The following is a 12,614-nucleotide window of genomic DNA, read 5'->3' as shown; positions in this document are numbered from 1 at the left end:
CTGTGGCTCAGTGGTACCACTCTACATTTATTGCTCAACCAACATCTAAAAAAACAGATATTCTGGTCATTATGTCTCTAAGCCCGTATTCTAATGAGGCAGGAGGACCAATTTGCCGTGGCCCTGCCACCGGCCTTAATAGGCACGTGCACCGGGATCATGGCCGAAACATGGCCAATGTTTCCCAGCTTCTTCCAAGCAGTTTGATATGTCTCCTTTTGCCAGAAACTGGCCCGTCTGCCTCAATAGGAACCTCCTTTGCTGCTCCCCAGGGCATCATCATTGAAAGCGGCAGCTTTGCCCATCTGCTCCTTCCAGAGAAGAAAAAGAGGCGTCTCCCCTTTAAGAGCAAACATTTAAGTGGTGCCTCTTGGTCAGATTTTGCGACCGACAGTCAGTCAGCCACATGTTTTTTCATGGGCAGGGAGTCCAGGCACAATCTCAGATGGCAAAATTTGGCACTGCCCGAGCCCCACGTTATGGGCGCGGGTGTGCTCGTATCATAAGTGCGCACAACGCCAATTTCTACACGATTACAAAATCGAAATGGTAGTGTTAATGAACGCTAAGAGTGTGCGTGCCTCGACCGAACAGGCCACGAGAATGGATGAATCGCGAAGGTAATCTTTTGACTAAATCATTCTAATTGGATATTTTTATTCTTCCTAGGTTTAGGTTATTGGAAAACCTGTGCCAACCAATCCCTGATCCTAAACAGAAGTTCAAGGATCTGTTTGAATATCACAATGGTGATTTTCAGGTAACCAACTGCATTAATGGGTGGTAACAAAATATATAGTGAATGCACAACAACTTGCATTTATGTAGCGCCTTCAACATAGGAAAAAACTCTCAAGCGGGCGATGTTACAGAGATGGAAGTAGGCGGCTGTTGTGATGGGGTTAAAAGGTCAGCTCAAAGTCGAATAGGCCGCCAGGATCGCGAACATTCTGGTTCAGACAGTGGCTGGAGAGGGGGCTAGAATCAATGGTAAGGGTATGGAGTTTGTCGTGAAGATGATGGCTTCGAATTGCGGCTCACACAAGACTGGATGTTGGACGAGCATTCTGGTAACACCATGGAGTGAAGGCGTCGAGACAGATCACGGAGAACGTGAACCGCCTGTCGTCAGTGTACCTGTGAAAGCTGACCCCATGTCTGCGGATCATAGCCATTCTGCTCAGCTATATTTCTGTTGATGCTGTCCCTTTTTCTCAGCGTTAAAATCCTAGAATCAGAATCATGGAATGGTTATAGCATAGAGGGAGACCATTCGGCCCATCGAGCCTATGCCGGCTCTTTGTAAGAGCAACCCAGTTAGTCCCATTGCCCCGCTCTTTCCCCGTAGCCCTGCAGATTTTTTCCCTTCAAGTATTTATCCAATTCCTTTTTGAAAGCCACGATTGAATCTGCTTCCACCACCATTTCAGGCAGCGCATTCCAGATCATAACTACTCCCTGCGTAAAGAAGTATTTCCTCGTGTCGCCTTTGATTCTTTTACCAATCACCTTAAACCTGTGTCGTCTGATTCTCAACCCTTCCTCCAATGGGAACAGTTTCTCTCTATTTACTTTATCTAAACCCTTGATGATTTTGAACGCTTCCATCAAATCTTCTCTTAACCTTCTCTGCTCTAAGGAGAACAACCCCAGCTTCTCCAGTCTATCCACGTAACTGAAGTTCCTCATCCCTGGAACCATTCTAGTAAATCTTTTCTGCATCCTCTCTAAGGCCTTCACATCCTTCCTAAAGTACGGTGCCCAGAATTGGACACAGTACTCTAGCCGAGGCCGAATAAGTGTTTTATAAATGTTCAACATAACTTCCTTGCTTTTGTACTCTATGCCTCTCTTTATAAAGCCAAGGATCCCGTATGCTTTTTTAACCACTTCCTCAACACTGTAAGTGGATTATTAAAAAGTGGGCCTAGTGTTGACTGTGCACGATGGGGTCAAATTGAACGCTGCCAATGATCATTATCGCATCTAACAGAAAATCAGACACGTTTTCCAAACCCGCATATTCAGGCCCTGCTTTTCCCCTCTGTCGTAATGGCGATAGATCCTTGGTTGGGTGGGAATTGTCCCTGTTGTTGGCACCCTTGACCCCTGGCCACATTCCAAGGTTACAGCCATTCACAACACAACTGGGTGTCCACCTCAGGCAGGGAGGAGAGGGGAGAAACTCACCGCAGCAGATGTTGTGCCACCCAAAGATTTTTTTTAAAATAATTGGCCCGGTTTTGAATTTCGCATGTTTCCCTATTGAACCATTCGATTTGCAATCGATTGCCATAGGGAAACTACCCATTAAAATTTAACTCCCTCCCTCCCCTCTTCCCTACCTGAGGTCCCTAGCAACACTGGACACCAGGAATGCTCAGGCATCCCTTGTACCCAGCGTTGCTCGGGTACAAATAACAGGAAATATGTTGGATGACAAAATTGCCTCATTTGCAAGGCATCGTTATGCCCGCTCACACATGAGTGGGCATATTATTGTCGTGCTCCCAAACCCAAGAGAAATTTTGTCCAGTGGAAAAAGCAGGGATCGGGCATAAGTGGGACTCACTCCAGTTTCCGCCCTCACCCATCTAGAATACACCATTTTTGCGCAGTGAGGAAATTGGAAGCCTCCTGATTACAGATGGAGTAAGGGCTAGGCAAGGGTATTAAGGGTCACGGAACCAAGGCGGGTAGATGGAGTTAAGATACAGATCAGCCATGATCTAATTGAATGGCGGAACAGGCTCGAAGGGCTGAATGGCCTGCTCCTGTTCCTATGTTCCTCGGCATCACCACCAGCATCGACCAAGCTTCCCCTGGTACCACGGTTGCAACCACAGGGAAGTCTATCGTCAATTTGTCCGACCACACCCTTCAACCAGACGAAATCGAAGTTCTCAGCCGAGGGCTCAATTTCTGCCCCACTACCAAAATGGACCCCACTAGTCTCGCGGCGGACACAGAGGAATTCATCAGGAGAATGAGGCTCCGGGAATTCTACCACAAACCATAAAATTTCAGCAGCGAACCCAATGAGACAATCAACGATCCGGAACAGCAGACAGAGGGATCCGCGGTACAGCAACCGAAGAGGAAAGAGTCTCACTGGACTCCTCCAGAGGGTCACTGCCCTCAGCTTGACATGTATGCTCAAGCTGTCAGGAAATGCGTCTATGCCAGATTCATCAGCTGCACTCGGAAGACAGTCCAGAATGTCACCCGAGCACAATGCAACGCCATCAAAGCTCTCAAGACCAACCGCAACATCGTCATCAAACCAGCGGACAAAGGAGGAGCCATCGTCATACAGAACAGAACGGACTATTGCAAAGAAGCATACCGACAACTGGACAACCAGGAACACTACCGACGGTTACCCACAGACCCGACCAAAGAACACACCCATCAGCTCAACAAACTGATCAAGACCTTCGATCCAGACCTTCAAAACATCCTACGCACTCTCATCCCACGTACTCCCCGCGTGGGAGACTTCTACTGCCTCCCAAAGATACACAAAGCCAACACACCCAGACGTCCTATCGTATCAGGCAATGGAACCCTGTGTGAGAACCTCTCCGGATACATCGAGGGCATCCTGAAACCCATCGTGCAGGGAACCCCCAGCTTCTGTCGCGACACTACAGACTTTCTACAAAAACTCAGTACCCACGGACCTGTTGAACCAGGAACACTTCTCACCACGATGGACGTCTCGGCACTCTACACCAGTATCCCCCACGATGACGGCATCGCTGTGACAGCATCAATACTCAACACCAACAAGAGCCAATCTCCAGACGCCATCCTACAACTCATCCGCTTCATCCTGGATCACAATGTCTTCACCTTCAATAACCAGTTCTTTACCCAAACACACGCAACAGCCATGGGGACCAAATTCACACCCCAATACGCCAACATTTTCATGCACAAGTTCGAGCAGGACTTCTTCACTGCACAGGACCTCCAACCAACACTATACACCAGATACATCGACGACATTTTCTTTCTATGGACCCACGGTGAGGAATCACTAAAGAGACTACACGATAACATCAACAAGTTCCATCCCACCATCAAGCTCACCATGGACTACTCCTCAGAATCAGTTTCTTTCTTGGACACACGAATCTCCATCAAAGACGGGCACCTCAGCACCTCACTCTACCGCAAGCCCACGGACAACCTCACGATGCTCCACTTTTCCAGCTTCCACCCTAACCACGTCAAAGAGGCCATCCCCTATGGACAGGCCCTGCGAATACACAGGGTCTGCTCAGACGAGGAGGAACGCGATGGACACCTACAGACGCTGAAAGACGCCCTAGTAAGAACGGGATATGATGCTCGACTCATCGATCGACAGTTCCGACAGGCCACAGCGAAAAATCGCGTAGACCTCCTCAGAAGACTAACACAGGACGCAAACAACAGAGTACCCTTCGTCGTCCAGTACTTCCCCGGAGCGGAGAAACTACGCCATGTTCTCCGCAGCCTTCAACATGTCATCAATGATGACGAACACCTCGCTATGGCCATCCCCACACCTCCACTACTCGCCTTTAAACAGCCACCCAACCTCAAACAAACCATCGTTCGCAGCGAATTACCCAGCCTTCAGGAGAACAGCGTCCACAACACCACACAACCCTGCCACGGTAACCTCTGCAAGACGTGCCAGATCATCGACACAGATACCACCATCATACGAGAGGACACCACCCACCAGGTGCACGGTTCATACTCCTGTGACTCGGCCAACGTTGTCTACCTCATACGTTGCAGGAAAGGATGCCCCAGAGCATGGTACATTGGCGAGACCATGCAGACGCTGCGACAACGGATGAACGGACACCGCGCAACAATCGCCAAACAGGAGGGTTCTCTCCCTGTCGGGGAACACTTCAGCAGTCATGGACATTCAGCCACCGACCTTCGGGTAAGCATACTCCAAGGCGGCCTTCGAGACACACGACAACGCAAGATCGTCGAGCAGAAATTGATAGCCAAGTTCCGCACCCATGAGGACGGCCTCAACCGAGACTTTGGGTTCATGTCACACTACACGTAACCCCACCAGCGAACAAATGTTATCTGTTTTTAATATAATGGGTCATTGACTGTCTTCCTTCTCTCTTTTTTTTGGGGGGTTTGTATATTCGGTGGCCTTTTTAGGTGACACCTTTCTGTCTGCTCACTGTGATTGCCTTGGCAACGGGCAGTAATCACCAGGCATTGTTCTGGGATTTTAAAATGCGAAGGATTCGAAAATGTCATTTCCACACCGTTCACCTGACGAAGGAGGAAGCCTCCGAAAGCTTGTGGAATTAAAAATAAATTTGTTGGACTATAACTTGGTGTTGTAAAATTGTTTACAATTCCTATAAAATAAGCAGTTGCAACCATACAGCCTCAAGTTTGCAGCAATGTAAATTTGTCCCCTATAATGGATAACTTGAAGTATTTGTGACAGAGCAAGTGCCTCAACAAATGTAGGTGATGACACTTCTCTTTTTTTGAAACAGAAATGGTGTAATGCCCATTATCCAGTTGCCAAAGTTCCTGAGGAATGCATTCCAGTTACTGTTGAAGACTAGAATTTTACATCGAGAGGTCGGCAAACAATTTCAGATCGTGAAATGGTTAATCCCAAACAACAGCGACAGAAATATTTTGCTGTAACAAAACATCCATTGGTATTGGAATTTTTAACGCGGTACGGTAATTGTAGTTATATTTGTGTTTACTTATATTATTTACAAATGTGAATTAAATATTCTGTATTGAATGCTTTTCATATTTGATTTCCCTCACTAGAATTACCTCTCTGCTACATATGGGCAAACAAGGAGCTATTTTTGCTTTCTGTGAGCGATAACTCAGAGGCTGAAATGCATTATTTTGCTCTTTTGGATTCATGAAAGCTTGACTGTCCTACAGTGTGTGTCAGCTTGGCTCAGCACTCCTGCATCTGGAGCAGAAGGTTGTGCATACATAGGTGTCTGCCATGGCTCAGTGGTAACAATCTCGCCTCTGAGTCAGTAGGTTGTGGATTCAAGTCCGCTTTAGAGACTTGAACACAAAATCCAGGCTGACACTCCAGTGCAGTACTGAGGGAGTGCAATACTGTCAGAGGCCCTGTCTTTGGGATGAGACGTTAAACTGAGGCCCCATTTGCCCACTCAGACGCTATTCAAAGAAGAGCAGAGGAGTTCTCCCCGGTGTCCTGGTCAATATTTATCCCTCGACCAACATCGCTAAAACAGATTGGTCATTCTCACATTGCTGTTTGTGGGACCTTGCTGTGCGCAAATTGGCTGCTGCGTTTCCTAAATTACAGCAGTGACTATACTTCATTGGCTGTCAATTGCTTTGGGACGTCCTGAGGTCATGAAAGGCACTATATAAATGCAAGTCTTTCTTTTTAAACCACTGTCGTTCGGAAGGGGTGATGCCTTTTGGGTGAGATGTTAAGTTGTCTGCCTGTTCAAGTGGGCGTGAAAATTCCCATCATACTATGCAAGGATGAGCAAGGAGTTCTTGTATTCTGTTGAGGTTCCTATCTCAACCAATCGAATTGGGGGTAAAAAATAGAATTATTGGTCAATTATTTCAGGGTTGTTTGCAGCTTAGAATGGCTCTGTGATTTTGCGATACGAAATCACCACTGCACTTCAAAGCAAAATTCATTATCCGAAACAATTTGAGATATTTCAATACGATCAGATGTTATATAAATGTAAGTACTTTTAATTTCCATTATTTTCTACAACAGGTGCATAGCTAGGCTCAATTGATAGCACGCTCACCTCTGAGTCAGGAGGTTGTGGGTTTCAAACCCCACCACAGCCTAGTGCATATAATCTAGGCATGCTACACATCTGTGCAGTGCTGAGGGAGCACTGCGTTGTCTGAGGTGCTGTCTTTTGGATGAAAAGTTAAAACCGAGATCCTGTCTTTCTGTTCAGGTGGTCGTTAATGATCCCATGGCAATGTGGAACTCGTTGCCACATGGAACGGTTGGAGCAGATAGCATTGAAGTATTTAAGGGGAAGCTTGATGCATATATAAGGGAATTGTAAACAATTTTACAACACCAAGTTATAGTCCAGCAATTTTATTTTAAATTCACAAGCTTTCGGAGGCTTCCTCCTTCGTCAGGTGAACATCGTTCACCTGACGAAGGAGGAAGCCTCCGAAAGCTTGTGAATTTAAAATAAAATTGCTGGACTATAACTTGGTGTTGTAAAATTGTTTACAATTGTCAACCCCAGTCCATCACCGGCATCTCCACATCATATATAAGGGAGAGGGATATCGCGGCAGGGTGAGAAAAGGTAATTAGAGTGGGAAGAGGCTCGTGTGGAGTATAAACCCTGACACAGACCAGTTGGGCCAAATGGCCTGTTTCTGTGCTGTAGATTCTATATCATTCTATGTATTTCTTTTTCAAAAAGCAGGCAGTTCTCCCAGTGTTCCAGCCAACATTCAGTTACTCAGCCGACATCTCCACACAGATTATTCGTGTTATTGCTGTTTGGGCACTTTGGGCTTGCAAGGTGTCATACAAATGCAAGTTCTTTGTTTAGTGTATTACACAATAATGCTGCTGATCCATATGTTCAGCTGTTAACAGTGTACTTGCTGAACCACATTTTGCATTCAGTGCACATGCCTCTAGTGCTTTTGGACATCTCCAGTGCACCCAGAGGACTGCACTTGCTCAGCTCCTTTTAGGTGTCAGCTGTGGCTCAGTTGGTGGCACTCTCGCCTCTGAGTCAGAAGGTCGTGGGTCGATAGTCCCCCTTCAAGAACTTGAGCACAAAATCTAGACCGACACTCCAGTGCAGTACTGAGGGAGTGCTGCGCCGTCGGAGGTGCCGTTTTTGGATGAGATATTAAACTGAGACCCCGTCTTACCTCTCAGGTGGATGTGAAAGATCCCATGGCACTATTCGAAGAAGAGCAGGGGAGTTCTCCCCGTTGTTCTGGCCAATATTTATCCCACAACCAGCATCACCAAAACAAATTATCTGGTTGTTATCACATTGCTGTTTGTGGGACCTTGCTGTGCCCAAATTGGCTGCCCTGTTTCCTACATTACAACAGTGACTATACTTCAAAAGTACTTTATTGGTTGTAAAACGCTTTGGGGCATCCTGAGGATGTGAAAAGCGCTATATAAATGCAAGTCTTTCTTTCTTTTAAAAAGAACCCTTCTGCATTTTGTAAATAGATTGCTGCCTTTGTTGCTGGGAACATGCTTTGATAGTCTTAATGCCAGCTTGAATTTACATAATCCTCATCTTCCTGAAATAAGTTAGAAACTTTATGTGAATTATGAGGAGCTAATCACGTTACCTGCCTCAAGAGACACCAGGTGCTTGTGGAGGGGGGCGGGGGAGATTTTACATTGCAATACAGGAAAAAATGTAAATCAGTTGTGTCTTTGAGATTGGAGATGTTTTAACAGCTCAGGTGCAAAATTCGTGTTACCTCAGAAATGTTTGCTAATTTACACTGTAGCTAATAATAAAAGTGATGAAATATGTGAGCATTAATGGAATGGAACATGTTAGTGCAAAAGCAATGATCACTATTTTGCTTTGCCTTCTTTTTCGAAACTCATATGTAATTGCGTGGTACTGCTACATGACAAGATATGGGTGAAAAATAATAAAATAGGTTTTTGCAGCCTGCAAGCTGACGTTGGAAGTTGAATGTCATTATTCTGCATGGTCTTTTGCTGATCTGTGCCTCATTAACACTAGAATAGCACACATCAAACATATTATTTAAGAGCTAAAGCTTAATGGCCTGGAAACCACATGGTGTCACGTATGAATGTTTAATGTGAATATACGAACATACGAAATTGATGGGTTGGCAAAGACTGGCCTGTCCATCAAGCCTGCCCCACATCATGATGGCTGGACCATCACAGCTAAACACTTCTTCCCAACTCCCACCCACCCCCGCAGCCATGTAATCTCCTGGGAGAGGCAAAAAAAGAGAGAAAAACCCAGGGCCAACAAGGGAAAAAATACTTTGTAAAATTTCTCTCTGACCCCCTCAGGTGATCGAAACCAGTCCAGGACATCACATGGACCAAGTGTTGGTATCAAGTTCCTTCATCTGCTATTTGACTGTTGGTTAATGCCTTCTTTATAACAGCAGACAGACTAATTTGATATGATTCCCAGAAAATAGTGGCCCTCTGGAACAGGCTGCCGACTCGTGCGATGGACGCCGATTTGCTGAATTCCTTCAAGCGAGAGCTGGACCAGTTTCTGTCTGGGGTGGCGATCACCTCTTACAAAAGGCAGGTAATGCATAGAATTATCAGGGCCAGAGTGATCTCCTGGACTAGTTTCATTTGCCATGGGGGGGTTGGAAAGGATTTTCCCAGATTTTTTACCCCCAACTGGTTCTTACCTGCTATGGTCCAACCGTGACTCCAGTCCCACATCAACGCGGTTGACTCTTAACTGCCCTCTGTACAGGGCAGCTAGGGATGGACAATAAATGCCAGCCTTGCTGGTGACGCCCACATCCTGAGAATGACATTTTTTTCATATTATGTAATAGTGTTGATAGCCAACTCACTCTACAGTAAATAACAAAGCACGTTACTGTTGTAACAGATTTTTGTTATCAAGGAAACAGTCATCAGTGGTGATAGAGTTCTAGAGAAAAGTCAGTTACAGAGCAAAGTCTGTTTTGTAATGGCCTAATCTGTATGTACAAATTGGACCAAAAAAACGTATTTTTTACTATGCCAAATCTCTCCCCTTCTCTTACAAGCATTGGAACATCAGGAGTAGGCCATTCAGTGCCCCCACCCCCCGAGCCTGTTCCGCCATTCAATTAGATAATGGCTGATCTGTATCTTAACTCCATCTACCCATCTTGGTTCTGTAACCCTTAATACCCTTGTCGAACAAAAATCTATTGATCCCAGGTTTGAAATTTTCAATTGTCTTCCAGCCTCAACAGTTTTTTGGGGCAGAGAGTTCCAGATTTCCACCACCCTTTGTGTGAAGAAGTGCTTCTTGAAATCACCCCTGAACAGCCTAGCTCTAATTTTAAGGTTATGCCCCCTTCTTCTGGACTTTCCCACCAGAGAAAATTGTTTTTCTCTATCTACCAGATCAAATCCATTAATCATCTTAAACACCTCAATTAGATCACCCCTTAATCTTCTATACTCCAGGGAATACAAGCTTAGTCTGTACTCCTAATTTAACCCTCTTAGTCCCATTGACTTCTTGATGCACTTCAGTTCAAAGGGAATTGAGCATCTTAGATGGCTATTATTCATATGTTAACTATTCACCCCATTCAGCCCCATAGGTATCAGAGCCCAATCCTATCCGATCCAACCTCACGTGTCAACTATGGCTCAGTGGTAGCACTCTCACCTCTGAGTTGGACGGTTGCAGTCTCAAGTTCCACTTGAGTACACAGCCTAGACTAACACTCCAGTGTAGTACTGAGGGAGCGCAGCATTGTTGGAGGTGCTGTCTTTGGGATCAGACGTTAAATGTCTGCCCTCTCAGGTGGATGTAAATGATTGCGTGGCACTATTTTGAAGAGCAGGGATGTTCTTCCCCATGTCCTGGCCAATATTTATCCCTCAACCAACATCACTGGAACACATTATCTCATGGTGTTTATGGGACTACACTGTGCAGAAAATGACTATGCTTCAAAAGTATTAATTGTAAAGCGCTTTAGGACATCCTGAGATTGTGAAAGGCGCTATACAAATGCAAGTCTTTCTCTACACATGCATACTTTCTTCCAATTCCATGGCCAATTTTTGCTTTCTTAACTCAGGAGGGCAAAGCCAGTTGCAGTGCTCTCCACCTCCACAATAACTAAGATCAATGTAGATGGAAGCATAAAATTACAGAGATATTAATAGATTAAGTAAATGGGCAAAACTGTGGCAAATGGATTTCAGTGTAGGCAAGTGTGAGGTCATCCACTTTGGAATTAAAGGATAGATTAGAGTGCTTTCTAAATGGTGAAAAGCTCGAAACAGTGGAGGTCCTAAGAGACTTAGGGGTCCATCTACACAGATCATTAAAATGTCATGGACAGGTACAGGAAATAATCAAAAAGGCTAATGGAAAGCTGGACTTTATGTCTAGAGGACCAAAATACAAGGGGATAGAAGTTATGCTACAGCTATACAAAGCCCTGGTTAGACCACATCTGGAGTACAGTGTTCAGTTCTGGTCACCATATCTTAGGAAGGATATATTGGCCTTGGAGGGAGTGCAGCGTAGATTGACTATAATGATACTTGGACTTCAAGGGTTAAACTACTTAACCAATCACTAGATAAACTGGCCATTGGGGGAGCAGAGCCTACTCATTTAATACATTCTCCCTCTCACCGGTATTAAACTATAATTCCATAAATATAAGGCCTGCATATTTTTGAGTCTATCTCTAATTTTTGTAATTTTATATGTGAGTTGACTTGATATGCTGTACACCCAGACTCCTTCTGGCCTGTATGCTATTCTGTTCTGCATTTGCTGATAACTCAACTAAATACAAAATTCAATAAATCATACTTGGATGGGCCTGCTTCTCTCTGCAAAGTTTTTGCAAGTTTTTCTATACGAGGCTGTCATTTGGAACTCACTACTTTTAGTTCTGGTTTGATGTTCAGCTGTAACCTGGGCTTTGTTTTTGATGGAGGCGACCGCAGAGAAACCAATTTCGCACAAATAAGAAGTTGCAAATGGAAGAAATATGCATAGTCTTTTTGCTTAAAAGGTGGATACACTTCTTCTATACTTGACCAAAATTCAGGCAGGGTCTTGATTGGAAACTGCAGTTTTAAAGTCAAATCTGAAGTCATGTCTATATACTGTTGTTCTTCAAACTTCTTCAAGAGTGTTATAATCATCATCAGGAGTCCTTGTGCTGAATTGGTTTCCAATCCGGTCATATTTTCCAATATCTGTGTCCGAAATGTATTTCTGAAAGTGAGCTCTCAATGATGAAAGTTGTTTTTTTTATGCATTGCAGTACTTTTTTGAAATTCTGCGTCTCGTTATTTTCGACGAATGTTTTCTAATCTGCTGCCATTCCAGTTTCCTAACAAACAAATTTATCTTGTCTGCAAGCTGAAGAATGTGAGTGTGAGAGCCTTGTAAGTATGTGTACAAAACATTCAGTTATCAAAAATATTACTTAGATACGCCAATTTAATTACAAAGTCTCCATCATGGAATTTCTCAGCATGTGTGTGCTTTTCTTCCAGAAAGATGCCTACCTCGTGTCTGAGCTCAAACACACGTGTCAAAACTTTTCTGCATGATAGCCATCGAGAGTCACAATAAAACAACAATGCTTTGTGATCGGCTCCCATTTCTTCACACATAGCAGCAAAAAGTCTGGCTTTTAAAGGTTTTGCTTTTATGTAGTTTTTTTTTATTCGTTCATGGGATGTGGGCATCGTTGGCGAGGCCGGCATTTATTGCCCATCCCTAATTACCCTTGAGAAGGTGGTGGTGAGCCGCCTTCTTGAACCGCTGCAGTCCGTGTGGTGACGATTCTCCCACAGTGCTGTTAGGAAGGGAGTT

At 44.7% G+C, this 12,614-nt stretch overlaps 1 protein-coding gene across 4 annotated transcripts in view; it reads left to right on the top strand.

The window, feature by feature from the left end:
- Positions 1–12,344, top strand: part of LOC137322734 (interleukin-5 receptor subunit alpha-like) — a 40,087-nt gene extending 27,743 nt beyond the window's left edge. For 3 of the 4 annotated variants that reach the window (XM_067985740.1, XM_067985737.1, XM_067985738.1), the window contains exons 8-9: positions 670–760; positions 5,535–7,116. In XM_067985740.1, coding sequence (XP_067841841.1) covers positions 670–760; positions 5,535–5,606 — 163 coding nt within the window. In that variant the 3' untranslated portion in view covers positions 5,607–7,116. Of the gene's footprint in view, positions 1–669; positions 761–5,534; positions 7,117–12,057; positions 12,182–12,292 lie in introns of those variants that run through there. The other variant, XR_010963223.1, reaches the window with a different exon arrangement.
- Positions 12,345–12,614: the final 270 nt, after the last annotated feature.

This window comes from Heptranchias perlo, chromosome 6 (assembly GCF_035084215.1).
Source record: "Heptranchias perlo isolate sHepPer1 chromosome 6, sHepPer1.hap1, whole genome shotgun sequence".
NCBI lineage: Eukaryota > Metazoa > Chordata > Chondrichthyes > Hexanchiformes > Hexanchidae > Heptranchias > Heptranchias perlo.
This window is presented reverse-complemented; position numbering and strand designations above follow the sequence as displayed.